Raw genomic sequence first — 24135 nt, 5'->3', positions numbered from 1 at the left:
ATAGCCTGGCTGGACTTGGAGGGTGGCATTGCTAATAGTAATTGTGGGATGTGAATAGAAACCTCTTATCCTTCCCAGCCTGCATTGCCATTGAGGGTATTGAGCTATGTCCTATAAACAAATAAATGCCATATTCTGTCCTGTGTAGAAGTTACCATGTTTTTTGGTAAACCTGAGTGAGTTAGGCTAATGTATTGGTTTGTTTGCTTTTTCATTGCAGGAGGAATTCACAGGGTATGATTTTGAGAACAGATTGCATGTCCGCATACATGCAGCGTTAGCCTCTCTAAAAGAAGTGGTCCCCCAGTGATGGGCAGGATGCCTCAACTCTTTCTTCTCCCTGTTTCTGCACTCAGAGCAAAACTGTTAGGAGGACCAGCTTCTCTACTGAAAACAACCACCGGTGCCAGAGACACTTTTTCCACGACATCTAGAGTTGGTGGCAGAAAAACATTACCATCTTCAATGGTTAAGGGCAAAATTAGCCAAAAAATATTAAGTGTCCTAGGGCCTAATCCAGTAGCAATTTCTCTTGCACAAGTCCTAATTGAGTGAGTGGGAGCTGGAAGTTGCCTAACTCCTGGGATAGATATGTGAAGGCCTGGGACGATGGGGACTGGAAAATTGGGTTAGGTCGTGGAGAGGCAGTTGTTACTCAATTATTCCAGCCCCCACCTCCCACTTGTCTTCATATCTCTACTCTGGGATTCTGTGGGATTTGTGCTAGAGGACTTCTCCAGGTTTGGAAGCCTTTGCTTTTGAGGTGTGTCTTTTTTGTTTGTTCTTAGACAAGTGGAACATATTTAGCTTGTGATTGTACAAATGAGCCTATAATAAGCACACTTTGACTTCTATAACAACATTGGCTCAGTTTCTGCAAAAAGCTTTTTTCTCTCATTTTGGTTAGGTTTATTTGTTCTTTTGAAGAGGGATACCAACTGTTTGTTGAAACAGTACTGTGTAATTAATTGTTTGAAACTGTAAATAGGCAGAAATAGATATTATTTTATTCAGAGGCCAACAAAAACAGAGCGAGCCTGGAAAGAATCAAGCCTGGCTCACTCACAGCACAGCAAACCTGCTCATTTAAGTTATATTGATCATCCAAATGCATGTGTAACAGAGCCTACCCCTATATTTATGTTAAATTGTGTGAAGATTTAGAAACTTCTATTTTTCAGCCAAATGTTTATTTTTAAAACCCTTAATAATTGTGTTACAGACATTTTTTATCTGTTTTAAATGGTACTGTTGCCTACTAGCTTTGCTGTTAACAAGGTGTTTACAAATTATCACTCATATGTTAAATATAATGGGACTTGCCATGTGGCAGTCCAGACCTATGATGTCACTTATCTTTATTCCAGTTTGTTTTAGTGTTTTATTTTTAACAAGTAAGTGTGTTTTTAAAAAAAATCAAAAACAACTCAAACACCAATTTTTGGAATAGCAGTTTTCCTAAATACTTGGGAATTGTGTAACTTTATAGAACTGAAGTACCATTTTCTTTCAAAGTGGTTAGAGCCTTACTTTCACTCCTGGTATCTAGCTATAAACTTTTATTCTGGCACACTCTGAAAAATGCTTACATTGTTTGTACTTTACCTGACTGGCTGGCTCCAACACTTTCTTGGCATATGGAGAGCACAAATTTGTTGGCCCTGATTCAGACCTTGGCAGGCTTCTAGTGAACACGTGGAGATAAATATAAGCAGGGGTCTCCACATTTCACCTCCAGCTCTCGCTGATACTCCGTGTGGTGCAGTGCATATAGAGCATTCCCCAACCTGCATAGGCCTGCTCCCCAAACTGCCAAATATTGACTGGAGCTGTGGGTCAGATTGCCCTACTCTCCCTTTGGCCAGTAAAAAGCACTTCACGACAGCTGAACCTGCTGCCTTCAAAAAGAGAAGTTGAATGTTTAAGAGATGTAACTACACCTTTACTTTTTAGTAACACTATATGCTGTGAATATTTCTTTATTATTATCATTATTTATTTCTTTGGAGGAGTCCCATTTCTCAATGGATTGACAGCTTATCTGCTTTGGTTTCATTTTGTAGACATGGGATGTTTGCTCTTTAGTTTGCTTTAAATGGCAGGATTTGCCATTCTGTTTCTTGGCTTGGAGATTAAAAAAAAACACAAACCTGTTGGGATCCTTGCAGTAAATTCCTTGGAAGGGCAAGGGGATTGGGAAATTAGCAGCGCTCAAGAAAGAGACTGCAGTTGCCTTACAACAAGATGGTTTCACCCTTGGTGGTCACACAGAGAGTCAATGGGTATCAAACACAGCAGCAGCATCCTCATCCCTGCATGGTCATGGGATTGGAGGATAAGCTTTCAATGTTGAGCTCATGAAACAGGAGCAGCCATCCTACAGCTACAAAATTTAACAAAACTTAAAACACGTAGTGGGTTGGGAGCTATATGCCTGTGTGAAAGCATTTTTGACCCCTGATTGCTTATGCATCTCACACACACACAATTTTTCTGCTAGTTTTTTTTTAAATTGGTGCAAGCACTTTACCTTATCTGCAGTTTTTCTTTAGACACGAATTGGTAAGTTAAACTAGCTCAGCATCTTAGACTCTTGTAGAAGTTAACTATTTTAAGTACACCTGTGCCAGCTTACATGACTTGAGGATTACACACCAATAAATGCCTGAGCAAGGCTATTAAAGTTAGAAGACTTTTGCACTGGCATGATGGGTTCATAGGAGGGGCTCTTCACAAGTGTCTAGATGATAAATAAAACAGTAGTGACCTGACCATGGGCCTATTGCTGTCGCCAGGTCTGTTTTGAGATGTGCTAATCTTGCAAGCAAAGTAATCTCGCCTTGTATGTTGACAGCGGCTCAGTGCCATCCATGTATTTCCCCCACTCCCACCCCTCTCGTGCACACATAGAAGAAACCTCTATCTTGTAAATGTCAAAGGTATTTTTATATTAGATTATGCCAGTGATGAGAATAATCTCAGCTGTATTTTATGTAATTGGAATAAGTTTTTATACTTTATAGCTCGGAGGCATGGTCTAATAGCAATAACAGAGTAAGCATCTCATTGGTTTAATATATATATATATTATTAAGAATTTACCAGGTCTGGTATATTTTTGTTGTTGTTGATACCTTATCGCATTATGACGTCCTTCAAGTGAATAACTTGAATTTTTACATGTCACTTTAGATTGTTTACTTTGGTGTGCTATAAATGTCTTTAATTTACAGAACTTGTACTTTAAAAAATATTTCTGCTGAGTAAAATTAAGAACAAGATTTGAGGGTTTTCCCTTCTTTGTAATTACCCTTCAGTTAAGTAGCCTTCTAGTGATAAATATGCATAGTTTTTCAAGGATACGTGGATGTTTATCAAAGTGAATGGTGTAACTTATGGCCAAATTTGATGTGGTGCAGGAGACATGTGGAGGGTTTCCCAATAGTTTTGTTTAATGCAGTTGCAAGGGCATTCATTTGATCAGAGTTGGAAGGAGGGTGGTGCTTAACCACCTACTGAGCAATACACACAAGCACTTGAGAGAATAAATACTAGGGCCTGTTACCTTTTTCCATTCTGGGCAGAAGGAATTTTGATGAGAGAAAGGATTAAATTCCCCTTCTGCTCTATTCAAATTAGGGTCATATCTAGGCTGGGTCTTTAGGCCTAGTTCTCCTCTGAGGTGGTAGGCCTGTGCTTGGCTTCTTTCAAGAAAGTCTGAGGAAGTGGGCTCACAGGATTAAATGTTCCTCTGTATTTGACAACCACAACACCTCCACATAGAAGACTAGCTTCTCAGGAAAAGAAGTTTCTAACCTAGAATCCTTCTTCCTAACACCTAGTTTTCCGTGTACAGCTCAGATTGGTTTATCACCTCAGTGAGAACAAAGGCTGAAATGTTCTGGGCTGCCACCGGAACCTGAATGTTTGTTCTTCATGTTTTAGTTTCTCCTGGTTTTGCAGACTGAGTACTTCTACCATATTCAGCTCAGAACTGATTCATACTTGCATAGAAATATCAGCATACAGAATACATGTGCAGATGTTGGTTGAATGGTGAGCATGCACTTAAAATTGCTGGTTTTCCCTAAATATACTTGGTTACAAGGGTGTGTGATTCTTTCCTTTTAGTTTCCCCTGTGTCTACTGTAGGGAAACCCAGCTGTTTAATAGTACTCATGCCACTCAGTTGATGCACTGCCCATGTCTTGTGTAAGCATAATTCAACCTATGAAATGGGTCTCAGTTGTGGCTTGGACAACAGTATTCCATGTGTGCTGCAAAGACATGTTTCCCATGCAAAATCTGTACTTGTTTACCGTTTTAAAAAAATGTTTTCCTTAAAAGATGTATTCACTCCCCCCCCCCCCCGGAGCCAAACACTTTATGTTCTGCCACTAAACTTTCAATGCTTGTTTCTTATATTTACCACATTGGTTCTTAAATAAAATCTGTAGAACATTTTCCTGACTTGACCTCTGTTTTTTAAATGCCATCCTGTTGTATCCCTCAGCACCTGCATAGATTACATCAGCGGCTTAGCCAGGAGGGTTGCTTGATCAAACAAATGTGAAAGGGACAATTGTTGCACAGCAAATAACAGCAGAGTTAATGCAATAGAGGAGCAATTAATTAAATTGAACAAACTGTGGAAATCAAAAGAAAATTTATATTGAGTTAATTTTTTGGCTAGCCTAGCTCAGAGGAAATGGAGTGTGCTGGGCTTATAATATGATACAATAATATTTATCAATGAAATTGTACAATTTCACATCCCTCACTTGTGAACCATTGCATTGAAAACTGGTTCCCTTCTTTTTCTATTGGAGTGCCAAGACTGCCACAATTAGACTGGAAGCTTTGTAGCATAAGTCACACTCACAATAATTCATTCAGCATAACTTGGATAATTTTTACATGGTATGAACTGGGTATGATTTACATTTGGAAGGGATTTCCCTCTAGATTAAGTTGCTTGGAGGCCTTGGAGTTTGTTTTGTGAGCTGAATTGTGCCACAGGTTGATCTGTGTTGTGCAAGTGGGTGAATGGTCTTTGTGTGCTGGGTTACGTTTAGATGGACTTCAATCTCTTCCAGTGTAATGGTTGCATAAAATCCATCAGACTATGCACAATGTTCGCTACTTCAGTTTGAGAATTTTTCAAAAATCACTTTGTTTAGGTATTCAAGGTGGTGGTCATACAAGGTTGTATATGGTTTAATCTGTAGTACAGACCTGCAGATAGTTCAGTGCTTTCAAGCCTTAGCTCAAACATAAGATAGGGAAATGCCTGAATAGATTCCAGCATTTTGAAAACATTAGCATTAAAAAAAGGAATCAAAATACTCTTGTATTAATTACCTGAGTGTTTGAATAATTCCAGATCTACAAAGTTCTACTTCTGCTTTCCATGCATATGCAGGCTTTGAAAACCTTTTATCTGCCTATACTCAATTGCTTACTCACTTGACTACTAGCTTTGCCAAGAGTCCACTTGCATTCACTCCCACACTTGTCTTTTACATTCTCCTAAAGTCCTGAGTTACAGAGAATTGGTCCACAACGTTCAAAATCAGAAAATACATGACAACAAAAACCAGAATACTGTGAAGCCTCAAAAGCTTACATGAACTCCCCAGTGGAGATCTGTGCCTGCTGTGTTTCAGGATCCCTTCACATACTTTATTTTCAGGTGCACACAGAAGTCAATGTAGCAAATAAATGTTCGGAAAGCACATGCATCATATAGCTATACTAACAGAAGCGGATGCCAACAGTCCCCTGTTGACTTGCATGCAACTTGTTAATTTGTTACCACAGAGCCTAGGGCTTGCAGATCAGAAGGTCGGCGGTTTGAATCCCCGCGACGGGGTGAGCTCCTGTTGCTCGGTCCCTTCTCCTGCCAACCTAGCAGTTTGAAAGCACGTCAAAGTGCAAGTAGATAAATAGGTACCGCTCCAGCGGGAAGGTAAACGGTGTTTCCGTGCGCTGCTCTGGTTCACCAGAAGCGGTTTAGTCATGCTGGCCACATGACCCGGAAGCTGTACGCCGGCTCCCTCAGCCAATAAAGCGGGATGAGCGCCGCAACCCCAGAGTTGGCCACGACTGGACCTAATGGTCAGGGGTCCCTTTACCTTTACCTATGGCCCTTGGAAGGCGCTCAAGCAGTGAAATTATACGGATTTAATGGAGCTAGGGGAGAACTTAATGCTGAATACCTGAGCTTTTCACGTTTATATAGCATTTCTTGACACATTGCAAGTGGATTTGAAAAGTCAAACATTTAAGAAACATGTCTTTTGTACTCATATTCACATGCCTCCTGTATGTTGTCAATTTGTATGCATGCAGGCATCCATTTTGTTGCTGCTTATTTATAAAGCACCTCCAAAATACTGGAAGGAGAGAGGTATGTGTCTTCATGAGTGTGCAATCTAACCTTTGACAGCAGTATGAAGATACATTTTATAGGAGTGGGAGAAGCATGTGTTACAGATTGTAAACAATCTTTTCAGACAAAACAATTTTTTAAAAACATTTATAACCACCTTGCCTTCTGCTCGCTATTTTATCGCCAGAGGAACCCTGTAAGCTGGGTGAGGCTAAGATGCAGTGCTTTGCCCTAAGGTCCGCTAGTGAAGTTCATGCCTGAGTGGGGATTTGAACCCTAGGCACTATGCCACACCGTCTCTAATTGCCAATATAACTTGAATTTAAATGTGGGGAATTGCCTTTTGCCAGCACGGGGTCGGCCTCTTTTTGAACACCACAGGCTTAATAAGAGCTTCCCCCACTCGCTTCCCTCAGGTAAACGAGCGTAGCCAAGTCAGTTTCACCTGGGAATGCAAATAGTGAGGGACATATTAATTCTCTGTACTAGATAACTCGTCACGTGTAAAGCCACTGGCGGGTTTTTTATTGTAATAATGACGCGTTTATGTAACGGCCGTGTAATAACTGCAGCTGGACCCCCAACGCCCTGACCCGCTTCGCGCCTGTTTCAGTGAGGCGCGCGCTCATCTCGAGCTGGCTGCGCTGAGGGGCTTCGCGCGTATATCTAGAGTAGGCCTGGCGAACGTCAGGGCCGGCCTCCCCGCCCTTTCCTTAGCGCTGGTCTAACTCGGCCTTTGTGACCTCACAAATGCGTGCGCTCTAGCCCCGCCCACCAGGAGCATCTCGATATAAAAGGTCCGCCGGTCTTCTTCGCCGCTCCAGAGGAGGCTCCGGCAAGGGGCGAGGCGGGAGCTTTGGCGCAGCCGACTAGCGAAGTATTTTTTAAAGAAAGGTCGGGCGGCTTTCGAGCCAGCGGCGGTTTGGCGAGCGAGGGAGCCACCTTGTGGCTGATGAGGAGAACGAGCGGGTTGGATGGGGAGCAAACAAGGAGTCGAGCGAGGGGCGGCTTCCTGCGTGCAAGGCCGCGAAGCTGGGCGAGGGGCGTGCAGGGAAGGGCGTCGGAGCCCGGGCCCGAGGTCTCGGGAGCGGCGCCCTACTACGGCTGGATGCTTTATTTCAGTTGTGGTTACCCTCCCCACAGGGAAGACTCCCAGCACATTTCTCTGCTATTTGTGTCTTATTATGGCATAAACTTCGTGGACCACTTTGTCCACTTCATCAGATTCATATATGTGTGTGTGTGTTTGTGTAGATACACACACACACACACACATATTTAGGTCTGAGTAGAAATATAGCTGGAAATACAATGCAGGTGTGGTGATAAGGATGTACTTAACTGTTTTGTGAATGTGCATAATTAATACTTTCTGCATTTTATTTCCCTTGCTGACCTCACTTTTTACACCCCCACCCCCCCGAAAATTCCCATATGTATTCTGTAACTCAGTATAACACTCCATGCACATGATAGAAGCTGATTCCATATTAAATTTGTTAATCTGTAAGGCATTATAAGAGTCTCTGGACATCTTCCACCTGTTGCTATTTACAGGTGTGATTCAAGTGCATACCTGCAAATTCAGGTGGTGCTTTTTGTGATTCGGAGAGTGATGGGGAAATACCTTGGAAAGTGAGGCGTGTAACCCTTTGCACAAACGTGCAAACAAATCAATAGGAATGCTTAGTAAATGGGTTTGGAAGCAACTTCTGTTGTTTTTGCTGCAGAAGTCTAACACCTCTTGAAATGCTATCTTGTATTGATTTTTGTTAGCTGCCTTGGGAGGCTTTACCCTAATAGGCAGAATATAAATGCACGAAATGACATCATTCTACAGCTACCCTTGGGGGTGCAAGTAGTTAGCAGTGTGAACTGGGCAAAGAGGGAGGTGCAGATTGCAGCCTAACATGGCCTCCCCTCCAAAAATTCCCATAAGAGGTCTACACATGTCCACTAGAGGCCCTGAAAAATCACTGTGAGTGATACCTTCCATGTGGTTTATGGGTAGAAAGTAGTTGTGGGGACAAGAACTTGTTGAACCAACAATTTGAATTGGAATACAAGAGGGGGAGGTGTGGGGAAGTCAGGGAAATATGTTATTGAAAATAAGGATTTTAAATTCTATGTGTTTTTAAACTTTTTTGTATCGTCTTTTTTGATTTTTTAATGTATTATAATGGAAAATTTTTAATAAATATCTTTTAAAAAAAGTAAGTAAGTAGTTGTGTAGATTGTAGAAAACACCAGTTTTTTTCATCCAGTTTCCTTTCCTTACAGTTGTGAAATTGCAGTATTGTCTTCAAGTGGCAACAATGCATACCACAAAGCCCAGGATGGTGGTTCCTTATGGCCTCAAGACTCTACTTGAGGGAGTGAGCAGAGCAGTTCTGAAAGCCAGTCCCTCTAACATTACTGAATTTGCTGCTGTGTATTTCAGGGAACTGATACTTTTCCGAGAAGGTTTGCTTTTCTTCTTTTTAAGTTAAATACTAGTTTATAGAGCAATTCAGTGACATTATGGACTAACAGTACTGCCGCAGTACTGTAAATTGTCAGCAAACCACCGCCTTAAGCCTTTGTAAAATCTGATATCCTGAATTAAAATTAACTGGCTTTTCCCGCCTTTTTCCCCCAGACCACCCTAATTTAGACATTAAAGACCTGGTGAGAGAGTTTCATATGACTAGAGGTAAGACATTAGCAGCAAAGCGATAGTTCTTGGGGCAATAACTAGCACAGGCAGATGCATGCCATACATTTAAAGCACAGCCAACACACAGTTAAAGGACATGACTTCCCCCAAAGCATCCTGGGAGTGGTAGTTTGTTAAGGGTCCTGGGAATTGTAGGTGGGGGGACTACAGTTCCTGAAATTCTTTGGGGAAAGCAGTCTGCTTTAAGTGTGCATTGAATGCACTTTATGGTGTGGATCATTCCTGCCTTCCCTCCCTCTTTTTAAAAGAAATACAGTGCAGCCACTGAGGGTGCTATTTGAAGTGGAAACTTGGCATGGGGGAAAGGGGCTCTCCTCATCCCATTTTCCAACAGAAACTCGCCCCATACAAGAAAATGCAGCTTGGGAACGGTGCTTTTCACCCTGGAAAATCAAATATCACCAGGAAAATTAAATAAGAAACCCTCCTTTCTTAAGTGTTACTGAATTAAATGCGAAAAGTGCCAAATCAAGCAAAACATTGATTGTTAACCTTTTAATTGCAGTAAAGATTGTCCTTCCTTGTATTGGGGGGAAATCAGCAATCTTGTGTTTTAGCACATGTGTTTTTAAATCACTAGGAATTGTATGTATGAATAAACTTTAGACGGTATATAGAATATATTGACGCACTATGCAAACTGTATTTCTTTCTAAATGATAGCCTGCAGTTTTTGTATTGGAATCATCATTTTGGGTTAAAAAGACTTGATATCTCTGTTTAGAGAATATTGAACCGTATCGTTAGTAGTAGTAGTAGTAGTAGTAACAGTTGTTATCAATTGTAGCAATAGAAACCCCTTTTCTGCCACATCAGTCTTCCACTTATAGCCTGAGTCCTGGAATCTCATGCCTTTTAAAATATGCTACACAGCAGAGCCGTTGCTATGGGGGTGGAGGAGACCTAGCCCCGGGTGAAGCCTTCAGAGGGGCGCCATTGATGCTTCCAGCCCCTCTGTGTGTACACAAATGCACATGGTCGAGTGTGTGTATGTGCCAAACTGGGTCTTTGACCTGGGTGAAATAAAGCCTAGTTTCGCCCCTGTAAACAGGATCACAGAACTACTGCAATGTGTTATTCTGTCTCCCTCAAAAAGGGATTATAACTGAGGCAGCTAAATTGGATTTGGAGAGATCCCCTGTTAAATGGCAATTTGAAGAGACACTGTTTGAGTCAGCAGTCAGGGACGGTGGAACTTGTGGCCTTCCAGAGGTTGTTTTGATACAACCCCCACCAGCCTCAGACAGCATGGCCAACAGTCAAGGATGGTGGGAGTTCTAGCCCAGCAACATTGGAAGGCCCCACAGCTTCCTCATCCCTGGTAGAAAGTTGACTTGTATTTTTGTGGAAAATATGCTGCAGGTTGGGGAAGTTTATTCATGCAGTCACAAAATACCCTGTCCCCAAATATGTCCCTGATCTATGTTGTAAGGCAGAGGTGGCCGGAAGGTAGATCTCTTGAGTGATTCACAGCAGATCCATGAGGATTCTGATGCCCAGTTGTTTAACAATAGCAACAACGAAAAGGTCTCCCCTGCTTTCTAAATTAGGCTGCTGAGTGGATGCGAGAGGAAAACAAGGAGTGAATAGTGCACATGCAACTTGTCAAATGGACATGTGGCCACAGGGGGGCAGCCTCATCATAGTGGCTATTTAGGGGTATTCGGCCTTGAGATCAGGTCAGGTCCATCAGGCCCATGACCACTATTTGGTAATAGTCCAGAAGCAGATGAATTGTTTTAAATAGAAAGGATCCACTTACGATTTGTAGGAACCTGGGGTTTATAGAAAGTGGTGCTCAGCAGACACCTTCCATAAAGAACACAGCTGCCTAATACTGAATCAGGCCAGTATCTACCTCAGTATTGTTGATACTTGACTAGTAGCAACTTCCCAGGGTTTTGAATAGAGGTCTTTCCCAGTCCTGCCTGGCAGCAGTGGGGGGCAAACAGCGGACCTTGTATATGTATTTGTTCATTAAAAAAAACCACTTGCATATGAAAATTAAATAAAAAATAGCAAAGTGGTTTGCAACAGTTACATCTGTACAATTGAAACCACATTAAAAATATAAAAATCACAGATCATGAGCTAACTATTACAGGAAGAGGTTTTAAAAAATGCTTTCTCTGTCACTGAGCTATAACCCCTCTCCAAAGGAAATAAGTGGTTTTATGGAAAGGGATTAATGTTGTCTAGGTCATTATGACATTTCCTGTTCAGCATTTATAGTATAAAGCGAAAGTATTTTAAAAAGCCAGTCTTTGGGGAATTGCAGAAAACCGGCTCCTATTGTGCAGCCTTGAAATGACAAGTGGACACTATCTGACAGTTGAATGTATGGAACAACCTCAACGTTTCACAAGCTCCATGTTAGCCGTTCATTGAGTCTCCCAGCAATTAATAAATAAGTGTTAAGCTTTTCAAACTGGACTTGGAAGTTGGTGGTTTTAAGCAACTGCAAGTTGGTGGCTTAGAGAGAAAGAGAGAGAGAAAGCGCTTTGAGAAGAAAGCTGTTTAACCTTGTTTCCTGTTCACCCTGCAGTGGAAGGATGGGCAGAAGGGACAGCAGGAGCGGCACAGGTGCCCCGCAAAAGGGCTGATGTGGGAGATGCATATAGGCCAGAGGTGGACACGACGGCTCCGATGAGTGACGAACCGAAACGGAAGGAGAAATCGACTGACACAGAAGAGGACCAGATAAGTGAAGAACCACGCCGTGAACAGTGCACCAAGACAACCCAGTACCCATCGACCGTGGACGAGTTTGTAGACAGGGCTGGGGACGAAAAGGGAGCTGGGCTCGCCTACGTCCCGGCCGATCCAGCCCAGCTGGCATCCCAGATGCTAGGTAAAGTTGAACCTGTTTCTTCCGAAGCTGAACTGAAGGATGTGGCGGTCTCAGTGCAGACGCTCCCTACCTCATCCCAAAGTGTAGAGAATCTTGCTGCTTCAGTCACAGAGGCCCCGCCACCCTCACCTGCACCGGAACCTGCCCCTGCCCCATCGGAAGTAGCGCCTGCCCCTGCAGAAGAGGAACCGCCTGCCCCTGCAGAACCAGAACCTGCCCCCGCAGAACCGGAACCTGCCCCCGCGGAACCGGAACCCGCCCCTGCGGAACCGGAACCTGCCCCCGCAGAACCAGAGCCTGCCCCCGAGGAAGCAGAGCCTGCTGCGCCTGCAGAAGCAGAAGCAGAGCCTGCTGCCCCTGCAGAAGCAGAAGCAGAGCCTGCCACCCCTGCAGCTTCTGTACACTCTCTCAGGCCTGGGTCCGCCACTCAAAGTCACACCTCTGCTCCTGGGGAGGTAGTTACCTCAGGCAGTCAGGCTGAGCAGCCACCTGCTGACGTAGCAGATCCAGATTCCTCAGACCCCTTGCTGGAAGAACAGCCGCCCCCGCCACCACCACCACCACCTCCTCCTGATAAAGACCCATTGCGGGCTGAATCTTGTTCAAGTGAAATTGAGCTCACATCAGACATACAGCTCACCCCCATGTGTGATGATGATCCCAATGCTGGTGGAGAGCCCCAACCACCACCGTATGTAGAGCAGTTTCCGCAGCAGATAGTAATTCCTTTCGTAGACACTGTAGCATGTCTCTTTAATCCGCTGATGGCTTCGCAGAATGCAGGTCAGTTTGCTAGTATTCTAGATCCATCTGCAGATGATGCAGAATGTGACCCTGACAGGATGGATACTGCAGAGGAACTGAGTTCAGCTGATCCAGGTTTTATTATGTCAGGTAAGAAAGTAAAGATATTTCTGAAAGCTGCCTATTCCATGTTGTAGTGATATTATTGCTCCATAATCAACAGATGGCTCCATCTCCTCAAATGCACTTGTGCCCATAGCTCAGCTGAGACTGAGGTCACACCCACACTGTACATTAAAAGCACATGGCTCCCCTGACAAAGCATACTGGGAACTGCAGTTTACCTCTCACAGAGCCCCCAGCACCCTTAAACTACAATTCCCAGGACTTTGTCGGGGACACCATGTGCTTTAAATGAATGGTGTGGTTGTGAGCCCAAAGGCCTTGTGCTGGTACAGTGCCTTGGGGACTGGAGCTTTAATTATTTAAATGCAAGTATCTATGGCAGTGCCTTGATGAGATAAGTGATTGGTCACTTTTGCTTTTAGGGAGTTACAGAGCCCACAGCACCTAACTGGAGTGTGCATGTCTGGAATTTTTGCCTCTGTTTTCTTCCAGGTGCATGGTTGATTGTGAGTAGGCCCCAAAACGTACCTTGCATGAGTGCCAGCTGCCCCATTTTTCTGCTCAAGTCTTGTATCATTTCTTGCAAGCGGACTGGGCAGGAGCAGGATGACATTCAGCGGGGAGTTAGGCCAATGCCTTTTGGCCCTTCTTTAAACCATGATTAGCCCCTCTCACAATAGACTATGCATCTTGAATCAAAATTACACACATGCTCACAGTGGTTAACAGAAAGTGATGTGGGTGACCGTGGCTTCAGGTTGTGTTTTTTAAAAAACGAACTAGTATTCAGATGCTCAGCCATGGCACTGCTTAGGTTTTTGCATTTAAAAGAAATGGTGGTGGTTGCCTGGGCTGTCCCTTTAGGTCTGGTCTTCTCCAGATTGTTAACAGAGAGGGGACTAATCGCTTCTTGCTGAGAACTGCAGAACTTGCTGCAGCTGGAGGATTGGCTTCCCATGGCGACAGTGTTTCCTCTCATTCTCTGCTCTCCCTCCATGAGAAGTGTGTAGCCCACTCCTGTTCTCGAGCTGGAGAAGCTCTCTTAGCACCTTTCCCATAGCCTTGGTGTGCCCTGCGATGGCGCACTATTCCCTAGAGTCACTTCCCATTAGAGAGGTATAGGTAGGTAAGGTCTGGAAGCATCTTACAGAAGAGAGAATGCCGAAGGGGACAGGGGTTAGAGGAACACAAAGGGTTGGCATGGCTGGACAGGACTTGTGGTCGAGGAGACACTTTCAACCCATCATCTTTGGGTCACCCATACGAAAACAGTATCCTTACAACCAACAGAAGTACCTAATGACAAAATTTTCCCCCAAGTTGTGAATCTGATACTTTGGATTTATTTCGAAAATTATGAGAACCGGTTCTTCTGCTGTTCTCCATTTCAGCCATGCCAAGGTCCTCCCTTTTGCCTTCAGGGATTCTCTCCTCTCTGTAACATCCTTTCATTGTGGCATAAAGTTGTGGGTAAGGCTATGCAATGTGACTGCAGTTCGTACATCCTACTAGATGGTCTTTCATGCCAGCAAATTTTCTTTAAATTTTTATTTTATAGCCATGGCAACAAGCGAACCAGGACAACCACCACCATATTCTAATGTGTGGACTCTCTATTGTCTAACTGATATGCATCAACAAGGTCGCAAGTCACCACCACCTCCACCACCCCTTCCACCTGTTGGAACTGGTGCTCCTGTTCCCCAGGCAACCCTATTCATATCTAGTGGTAAGGACCAGCCGCAGTATCTACAGCCGCAGATGCTACAACAAGGCCAACCACCACAAGTGTCCTCTCCAACTTATGTGATGATGGAAGAAGGGAAGAAGGGAAATGCACCACCTTTCATTTTAGTGGGCTCTTCTGTTCAGAATAAACAGGACTGGAAACCCATCCCTGGCCATGCTGTCCTTGCACAGCAGGATACTGGCGGGACTGTGAGGAGGTTCGCTACGATACCCGTACCAGTTGCCAGGGCAGCAGATCCGAAAATGGCCAATCCCAATTTTAACTCCGCACAGGATAGCGGCAGGCCTCCAACTCCAGTTTTTCTTTCAGTTGCCATACCACTGGAAGATGTGATGAATGGGAAGAAGGGCTCAGGAGCTGGGGATAAAGCACCCTTTGCAGGCAGCTATGGTATAGCAGGAGAGATCACATTTACTACTGCCTCTGTGCGCAGGACAGAATAGCAAAAGGGTAAGTAGATCAGTTCACTTCGTTTATTTTTTTAATGGTTGGTTGATTGTAGAGATGTATTCTGTAGTGGGCTACATTTCTAATATGCTGCAGCCATTCTGGGATCAGAAAGTTTTCTTCCAAGGTTGCAAACTTCCGGGGGGGGGGTCCCTAACTCCACATTCCTTTTATGCATTTCCCTCTAGAGAAGAAGCTGTACCATTTTCATATTGGGAACAGTGAAAAATAAATAGTAGACAAGTAGTTTATTTTTTAAGTGTTGTGAGCTGCTGAAAATGGGACACTAAAATAATGTTGGAATTCTCTGCACACACCTCAATTGGCAATGACCATAAGCTTTCAACTTGGAACTCAAATCCTACTGATTTCAAAGGAATGTATTCCCAGGTGATGGCTCTGATGCAAAAGTTTGTGCTTAGCTTCTGTTTTTTATGAAACTTAAATTCTGTTCTTTGACTGTTTGGCAGAAAAGTTTGGAAATTGAATACCCTCCACCTTGCCCCACAGTTCATTGGTAGGACTTTTGTATTCAGAAAAGGACTTGATGCAGGTGTAAAGAAACCTTTGGTCCTCCAGATGTTGCTGAACTACAACTCCCACCAGCCTCAGCAAGCATGGCCAGGGACGATGGGACTTGTAGTGCATGGAGAGAGTGGCTTAGTGCGTAGAGAGGGTAATGGCACATGGAGCACTGTGTTGTGCACATCTGTTCCCTGCCCAGTTATGTGCATGGGACCCTGTTTCCAAGGACATAGTGGTCTGAGCTGTATGAGGGTGCTGATGCCATTCACATCTTAATTAGTTTGGTGAGTGTGTCCCTTTTTCAGAGATGCAGTGGCAAATCAAGTGTTGTTCAAAGAACGTTTAAAAAATACTCAACAAATGACTGAATGGATATTGCTGATTTCCTTTGGAATGTGCATTTGGCCAGTTTCTGAGAAATGGGTTTGAAGCTTGTGAGCCCCCTTGCTCAATCTGTTGTCATTTGCTTTCTTTTTCCTTCATGTGCATTGTTCATTATTGGAGACTAAATTTGGGTTAGAAATTTGATGAAGGTCCACAGAATACTTGCTGCAAGTTTTCTACATTGCAGAATTAATGAAGAGTTATCTTTAAAATAGAGGGTGGCATTCAACTAAGTTTTACTGAGAGCAGATCCTTTGAAATTAATGAACATCACTAAATTGGGCCCATTCATTTGAATAAGTCTGAGTAAAACTTAGTTGAACGCCACTCAGAGTTATTTTCCAGCTGCTATTGCATGTGAAAGATAAAAGTAGTTTTGTCCTGGTTTTTGTTGTTGAACTTGAAAGTATGGAATAGGTTGCTGGTTTTCTAGAGATTTGCTGAGACATGCAGATCAGTTCCGTTCTTTTTAACAATCCATGAAATTCTGTCTTTGTTACTTCTGAAAATCTTACCCGGTTTGCCTTTGCTTTGATGCTTTAGAACTGCTGCTCTGTATTAAGGGTGACAACCAACAGTGTCAGCCTGCTTGTGGAACAGATGTCCAGTTCTGACACAGGCCTTACCCATCCACTCCCACCCCTACTCCTCACATGACGTTGGATGTTGTCTAGTGTATTGTTTAAAAGGACGCATGTCATAGTGTTGAGAGCCAATTACTCAGTGTATCAGGGTGTATGAGAATAGCCAAACAGGGAGGGGGAGATAGTAGACTTAAATAAATTCGGGGATGATCTGGGGTATGTCAAAGTGCTGGTGTTGTAAAATTGCAGTGATTAGGAAACAGTAGATCAGTTCCTACAAACATGGTGTAAATGGGTCAAATGCAACTTTGTTGGCAGCAGATGAAGCCAGCTTAAGCCACAAGGAGCTCAAGAGCTACTGCTGGCTTGGTGGTGTCATTCTAGCCTGGTGAGCCTCATAATGCAGATGCCTTGTTGTACTTAAAACAGTTCTGCAATACAGTTCTCATCTTCATGAGCTGACAAAGTAGTTAAAGATAGCATAGCCTGCAAAGGGTGGGTGGGTGTAATTCAGTCCTATCGAGAAATTAAACCATGAATAGATGTGACCTGCAAAGATGGGCATAAACATACTTTTTGGAGTAGTTTCCAATAACATAGGTCACAAACACACTAGACATTTAAAGCACATGATCTCCCCCAAAGAATCTGGAGAAATGTAGACTTACAATTCCCAACACCCTTAACAAACTACAGTTCCCAAAGTTCTCTTGGGGAAGCCATGTGGTTTAAATCTGCCTTACATGTACTTTCCATATATAGTGTGGATGTGATGAGAGCTGACAGTTGCATCAGTACAAGGCAGAAAGGCAGGTCAGATTTAAAAATATAGCAGGTAAAATATTTGTAAAAGTGTGCAGTGGTGGCAGCTTTCTGCTAAGGAGAATTTTACATTTGGAAGGGTGAGGCTAGACCACATGACTTGCAGGCAGAATGTCCTCAGTTCATTCCCTGACATCTCCAGCTTGGGTTGTCTAAGAAACCCTGGCATGCTCCTGACAGTGCAGACCAGGTTGGCAGGGGGCATGCGGAGAAGGTAGGTTGGGCTCTACTGGTAGAGCTGCAGTTGTTTGACAATGGGAACAACAAAATTTATCTCCCTGATGAAATTAGGAAAAGCCGAGGGGAGGAGGGGGACAGGGTCTCTAGGAGTGGATTTTTGTGTAGGGCAGCAATTCCATGCCTGAGCTAGGAATTTCGTAATTCAATACCTATTTTCTCACGTTATTCACATACAGATGTATGTCATGTGCAGGCAGGTCTAAAAGCATGGTTCTGTTCTGCAGCCATCACAATTATATCCCACCTATAAGTAACACGTGAACAGGGTTAAGGCATCTATTAAAACACCATGTAGCTCCTACAGACTTGATGCATTCCCACCTTCGGTGTAGACAGTATCAGTTTAGCTGCACCAAAATTTTACATAAACACCCATTTCCTTTAATGTAGTAGTTGGAGGTGAAGGACAAATTTCAGGCTCATAGCCTGGCTAAAAGCTTGGATGGGGTGGGGGTGGACAACACAAAAGTAGATAGTGGTACACATTAATGTTTTACTTGTATTCATTAAGGCTCTACAAATGATGGTGATAATGATCATTACTTCTGTTTATTGCACAGGCTCTACAGTAATGATAGGCCAGCTTAGAGGGGAACTATTTCTGGGGTTGCCAGAGCACAGCATCCTCCTCCTGCCTTTTCCTCTGTTCTCCACCTCTTTTTTCCATCCTTCCTTCCATCTCTCACTCCCCCTTCCCCCCACTGCTTTCCCACTGTGGGAAAGCAGGTCCTCCAACCAAAAAATTTATTCTCCCTTCCACCTTCCCAATAACTACATGTATTTACACGATTTTAAATTTCTCCCTCAAAGTGAGACCTGACTGTCTGATCTTTGTAAGCAACTCTAGAAACTTTTTTAGGCTATAGAGATGCTAAAATGCGTCATTTTCCTGTCAGTTGTATAGTATTACAGAATAAAAAACCTTCATGCGTCAGAACAGTGGGATTTGTTAAGATTCTTGAAGCACTGGGTTGTATTCACAGGCTAACAAAAAAGCAAAAACTTGATTCAAGATAGATAGAAAAGAGCAATCTTTTCTTTAAAATGGGGTAGGGATCAGATTATATGAAAAGGCTTTTCATAGAAGAGCAGGCCCATTCCAAAGGCCCATCTAATTCAGCATCCCTGGATTCCCCCCAATGGAAACCAGGTTCAAAATGAAGCCCACAAGCAGAGTTTGAGGCTAATAATGCTTTTCTGTTAGTCTCCATCAGCCTATTCAGAGACAGACTGCCTCTGAACCTGGAGAAAGAAAGATATCTCAATTGATAGCTGTATGGAACATCCAGTTAGAGGCAGGCTAGCTCTTGAGTAAGCTGGCATTGTGGAAGGGGTTTTTAGTCTCAAATCCTACACCTTCATTGCATGATGAGCTGCGTGAAGAAGTCATTTGTAAGAATCACAAAAACTTAAATTATTTTGAAAAGCTATAAAAAAGTTTGATTCTGTGTCTACTCAGAAGTAAGTCCTACTAAATCCAATGGGACTTACTCCCAGGTATGGCTGTAGCCTTAATATCCTATTTGCTACGTATAGTTCAGAAGAGGTTGGAGGTTAGGAAGATGCTCTGCCTTAGCTTCCTGTTCCCATTTGGTAGGATCATGATTTGGTAGGACCACAGATTTCTGTGGAAATCAGGTCTCTCTCCCTACCTGTGTGCCCCTTCTGGTTGGCACTGGTTGCTATGTTTCAGCTGGAAACAGGGAGCACCAAACTACTGTAATTGTAATTCTTTCTCCTGGCACCCTTCCACTTGTGCACAACAGATTGTACTTTAAAAAACAGAGTTAATAGAATCCCTGCTGTCTGTCATGGCAGATAGGTTTGTGAATCACTTGCACAAAGGAAATAATTCTGAAGTTGGGGAGACTAACATCAGCAAGGGCTTACTAAATTTACTCTGCCTCTCTCCAAGCAGCCCTTGCATGTCAACAAAAGCCTCCAGAATTTGCTCTTCTCTGCTCCCCCATAATCTCATTTTTCATCCCACATGTATTTGCCATACTGGCAGTCTATAGAGTCTGGTCCCAGAATTCATCTCTCTGTATCTACTACCCTTGGAGTTAAAGATCTGAGGAGGAGGTCTTGCTTCTGATGATCCAAGATTCTCTGCTACTGTGCCCCATTTGTGGAACTTCTGTTGAAATAAGATAGTCCTCTGTTTTACCACTTTTTCATCACCCAGTGAATATGCTGTTTTGTTTCTGTAGTGGGGTGGAGCTGAGATCCATTATGTTTGTCATGACCATGTTTGATTGTAGATTGCAGGAAAGATTGCTTTTAATGCATATGTGATGAAAGCAAACATACAGCTGAGGGTGGGGGATGCTACAGGTTAGCTACCCCCTTAAGAGGATCGGAAATGAGTTGCAGAGTCATGGTGCCCTCACTCTGCTCTTGCATGTTGCTGCTCTTTCAAGGTTCTTGTTCAGCACCAGTCAGTTTGCTGTTACACCTGAATCAGCAAAACATTGTTCGCACACGGCCTCAAAGCCGAAATTGGAAACCTACTTCAAACTGTAGTTTCCAATTTCTTGCTGCAAGGAAGGCCACAGAGCACATGCTTTGCTGGTTATAGTTCGGATGCTCAAACCACAGATTTCTCTAGTTAAAAGAACTTGGTTTGTAGGGCTGGGAACGACCTCTGGCTGAGATTGTTTGAGACTTGCTGTCAGGTTAGAAAGCACTGAGTTAAGAGTCCTTATACCTTTCTGCAAGAGCGTATGCGCCAACGTTTTGCTACTGCCATGAACAAAAAATGCTAAATTCACTGAGTAAACCTTTTTCCCTCCCAGATTGAGAAGAGGTGCTGTTCAACATTTCACCCCAGAATGGAAACCTGCATCTTTAATTAGAAATTGATTAACTAATACACGCAATAAAGCAATGCAAGCGCTCTTATCTAAAGACTGTTTTTTAAAAAGCATTGGTATTTAGTTTTAAGACTAGTACTCAAGGAGTAGTGAACTAAAATCAGGACACTTTCCTCATTTTGGCCTTTGATCTATTTGAGAAGTTTAAAATGGACTGCTAGGGAAAGAAAGTCAAAATGAACTTCTATCGTTACACAGTTCCTAAAGTTCAGGACAATATTCCCTTCCCAGTAAGTTGTTACGCTACTTGGAAGGCCCTTAGTCAGAAGTCTTATGACCGAGCAATTGACAAAATAGAATGTCATGTCCAGGAAATACAGAATGAGGGCATGGAGAGTCCATGCAACTGCAAAATGAAAACAGGCTCTCATATAAGAATGCTGTTTTGTCTCATCCATTGGTTTTTCCATCCCAAGGTGGGAACTAGGAAGCCTCCACCCACAATTTTTGGGTGGCTGTGGTAGCAGGACATTAATTGTGGTCATTCTGGCAATTCCAAGGGCTTGAGAAAGAGAGGCAGGCCAAGCTCTTATTTCAGGTTGGACTTTGGCTGTGGAGAGAAGCAGCAGTACTCACTGCTCCTTTGTAGTTCTAAAGCCCATAGTAAAGAAAGAGGCTAATTATTTCCCTCTCTCCAAGTTCCCTGGTATGGCAGAAGACTTTACGAAAGTTTAGGGGCCCCAACACAAAGTGTCCTTTCCCACCTCAAAATTATACAATATGTGAAGCAAGCCTTTGCTGTATGCTAGACAACCTGGGGGAGTAAGACAGTTGTGGGTTACCATTGGCCCTCCAAATAGGCCCATGTGGACTAACATGCTCTCTCACACACACACACACACCCCAAGCAGTGTGGCGGGAAGATAAATAGGACTTCCATAAAATTGCTGAAATTAGGATAACTAATCTCATTCATTTTACTGTCTTAACTATTCAACCACCACTATGCTTTAGGTTGAACAGATTCAATAAACATTTTGCAAACCTTAAAAAACCCACCCTTTCCTGGTTTGATACCCCACCTCCCTGAATGCAATAAAGAAATTCTGGCCATGAGGCAGTTTAAAGTCTTTATTAATAGCAATTAAATTATTCAGTTAACACTATACTTCCAAACAGCAATTAAATTATACAAGAGCAGCAAGCCCTCTGGAATTTATGTACTCAGTTTTATACAAATATATAATCCCATAAAGTTTAATGTACCCCAAACAAAGGGGTAAATCTGCTGTGTACAGTAGTTTCAGAGCTGCCTTGCTGGCTTTGAAATGTGCACAACGTCCTTTGAGAGTTTGCTTCTGACAGCAAATACCCAGATACATTTGAAATATCCATGCTGTTGCTTAGGACCAGTTCCTCCCACCTATGATAGTGCTGAGCACATCTTAAGTGCATTGCAGATTTAAAAAAAATACTTCATTTTAGTTAAACTTTTAAAGATTTAAATGGCTCTTAATTCCATAAAGATTTGAGCATGGTAATAAAAGTTGTAAGAGCAAATTCAAAACACTGCACTAAACATGGAATAGACATTTCTGAGTATTTTATACCAGTTAATCCTACTTAGTATCTGGAGATGAATGGGAAGAAGGGCAGGCTGGTGCAGAGAGAGTAACATTTTGAGGCTAATAGTCTATAATCCAGTATTTTATGAAGTAATGGAACGTCACTTTCAGAAAGTTGAGTCATTCTTCTCAAGAGTGGCATGCCCTTCTCTGCCTCCAAGCCATGGTAGTATTGCATTTCCCGAGTGTGCTTTTGATATTTGTTTCATAAGAGGCTTCAAATTTCCATTATGTGAGCAGATTATCACTGACCAAAGAGAAAGACAGAAAACCTAAAGGGTTTCTATTTTCTATTTGACTTGGGTGGGACGGAACATGAGTTGCACTGTTTCTTCAGCAAATATAGTTAGTGCTCTTTCTCCCTGTAACGGATGTGGTGTATGCATATTATACATGGTTTAATATAGGGGAGTGGACAAAATCTCCTCCCAATAATCTTGTGCTACCATAATTGCTGCAGAAGCTGCTGAATATAGTACATTCAATTAAAATTCAGAGCTGGTTTTTTTTCTAAGAGTACAGGAACAAAGGAAAACACTGAAAACTGATTAAGACTTGTTTGTGTTAGTCTCGGACTTCCCGATGCAGCTTAATAAATATCAGGCAAGCTGAAATAGTTTCTGTCCCAGTAGTTCCCAGAGTAAAGCCAGTCATGCCCACTGGTGTATGGATTCAGCCCTTGATGGAACCACCTGAAAAGGAGGGAGAAAGGTCACATGCTTTTGAACATAGTATCTATATTCCAGTCAATGTATGCTTGAGCTGCCATATATATTCTAGAAACAATGGAAGTTCAATACAGTTATCTTCCTCGCTATCTACTTGAGCCACTGTTTCCCCTGCTTACTACGTTTTGATCCAACCGAGAGAAAAGGAAAATTAATTAAATTTATCACTGAGTGAGAAACACATTTAGGAGGCAACTGTTCTGTGGCCTCATTTCGGGGATGGCTCCAAGTACCATATTTTTCGCCCTATAGGATGCACTTTCCCCCCTCCAAAAATGAAGGGGAAATGTGTGTGCGTCCTATGGGGCGAATGCAGGCTTTCGCTGAAGCCTGGAGAGCGAGAGGGGTCGGTGCACAACGACCCCTCTCGCTCTCCAGGCTTCAGGAAGCTATCCGCAAGCCTTGCAAGCCCGGTGGGAGGTCCCGTGGGATCGCAAGGCTTGCGGGCAGCAGCCTGCAGCCCACAAGCTCGGGGGACAGTGGGGAGGCGCAGCGCCGCCACCCCGCTATTCCCCGACCTGGTCTGGAGGCTGGCGGGGGGGGGGGAGCAAGCTTGCTTCTCCCCATCACCAACCCCACAAGCTCGGGGGACAGCGGGGCAAGCCGCTGCCCCACGGAGGCTAGACAGGCTGTCCCTAAAGGCAGAAGAGGGAGACGGAGCGCTCCGTCTCCCTCTTCTAGCTTGGGGATGGCTGCGCAAACCTGGGGGGGGGGAATAAAAATTTTCCCCTTGATTCCCCCCCCCCAAAAAACTAGGTGCGTCCTATGGGCTGGTGCGTCCTATAGGGCGAAAAATACAGTATTTTGTTCGTTCCTTTAGGGGAGAGAGCTCTCAGCCAGAAGACTATAGTGGGCTGGCCAGCTTTCCTTCCTTCCTTTCCACTCCCATGCACCTGCTCAGAGGCGTGGAGACAACAGGGTCATGTCAGGACACATGACAACTGGCTAATTATGTGATCCTGGAAGCTAGTCCTCCTTTTGCAGGTTAGTTACATGCATATCAGTCCATCTTTCAAAATTTAACAACTAGCAAATTTAATTGAAGCAAGCACCAAAAACAGCCCTGGAAAGAGAGGTGAGCTTCAGTTTCTTACAAACAAAAAACAGACACTGTTGTCCATTATGAAAAAGAAAAGGTGACAGGAGGTAGGTAGCATTGTCGCTGCAATACTCTAGCCATCTTGCAATGGTCCTTCATCCATGGCTCAGTTTAGCGTAGAAAGACAATACATAAGCCCCAGTTTATGAAGCCAAGAACAAGTGCTAGGACCAAGTGCTCCTCCCACCTCCTTGTGTGCTAGCCCTGCCATTTATTCCTGGCTTGTACTAAGGCACAGTTCTGCAGCTGGAAAACAAGGGAGGCTGGCATAATACAAGCCAAGAATGAAG

General features: G+C 43.4%; 3 protein-coding genes across 14 annotated transcripts in view; 2 read left to right on the top strand and 1 right to left on the bottom strand.

Annotated features, from left to right (window-relative positions):
- Positions 1-4463, top strand: part of TTC39C (tetratricopeptide repeat domain 39C) — a 47415-nt gene extending 42952 nt beyond the window's left edge. The window contains exon 14 of the mRNA XM_053396384.1: positions 221-4463. Within this exon, the coding sequence (XP_053252359.1) occupies positions 221-310 (90 nt within the window). The 3' untranslated portion in view covers positions 311-4463. The remainder of the gene's footprint in view (positions 1-220) is intronic.
- A 2710-nt stretch (positions 4464-7173) lies between these two features.
- CABYR (calcium binding tyrosine phosphorylation regulated) lies at positions 7174-20481 on the top strand. 4 transcript variants are annotated; one of them, XM_053396380.1, is made up of 6 exons: positions 7174-7268; positions 8672-8854; positions 9030-9083; positions 11653-12852; positions 14888-15028; positions 20376-20481. In XM_053396380.1, exons 2-5 carry the CDS (start codon positions 8707-8709, stop codon positions 15019-15021), a joined length of 1536 nt encoding a protein of 511 aa, XP_053252355.1. In that variant the 5' UTR covers positions 7174-7268; positions 8672-8706; the 3' UTR covers positions 15022-15028; positions 20376-20481. The 4 variants fall into 4 exon arrangements, with proteins under 4 accessions (XP_053252355.1, XP_053252354.1, XP_053252356.1 ...); XM_053396379.1 differs by having other exon boundaries at positions 7188-7285; XM_053396381.1 differs by lacking the exon at positions 8672-8854 and having other exon boundaries at positions 7195-7285.
- Positions 20482-21510: 1029 nt separating this feature from the next.
- Positions 21511-24135, bottom strand: part of OSBPL1A (oxysterol binding protein like 1A) — a 158326-nt gene continuing 155701 nt past the window's right edge. For all 9 annotated transcript variants that reach the window (XM_053396366.1, XM_053396367.1, XM_053396363.1 and 6 more), the window contains one exon: positions 21511-22710. In XM_053396366.1, coding sequence (XP_053252341.1) covers positions 22608-22710 — 103 coding nt within the window. In that variant the 3' untranslated portion in view covers positions 21511-22607. The remainder of the gene's footprint in view (positions 22711-24135) is intronic.

Source organism: Podarcis raffonei, chromosome 7 (genome assembly GCF_027172205.1).
Source record: "Podarcis raffonei isolate rPodRaf1 chromosome 7, rPodRaf1.pri, whole genome shotgun sequence".
NCBI lineage: Eukaryota > Metazoa > Chordata > Lepidosauria > Squamata > Lacertidae > Podarcis > Podarcis raffonei.
The sequence above is the reverse complement of the archived record's forward strand: the minus strand, read 5'-3'. Positions and strand labels throughout refer to the sequence as shown.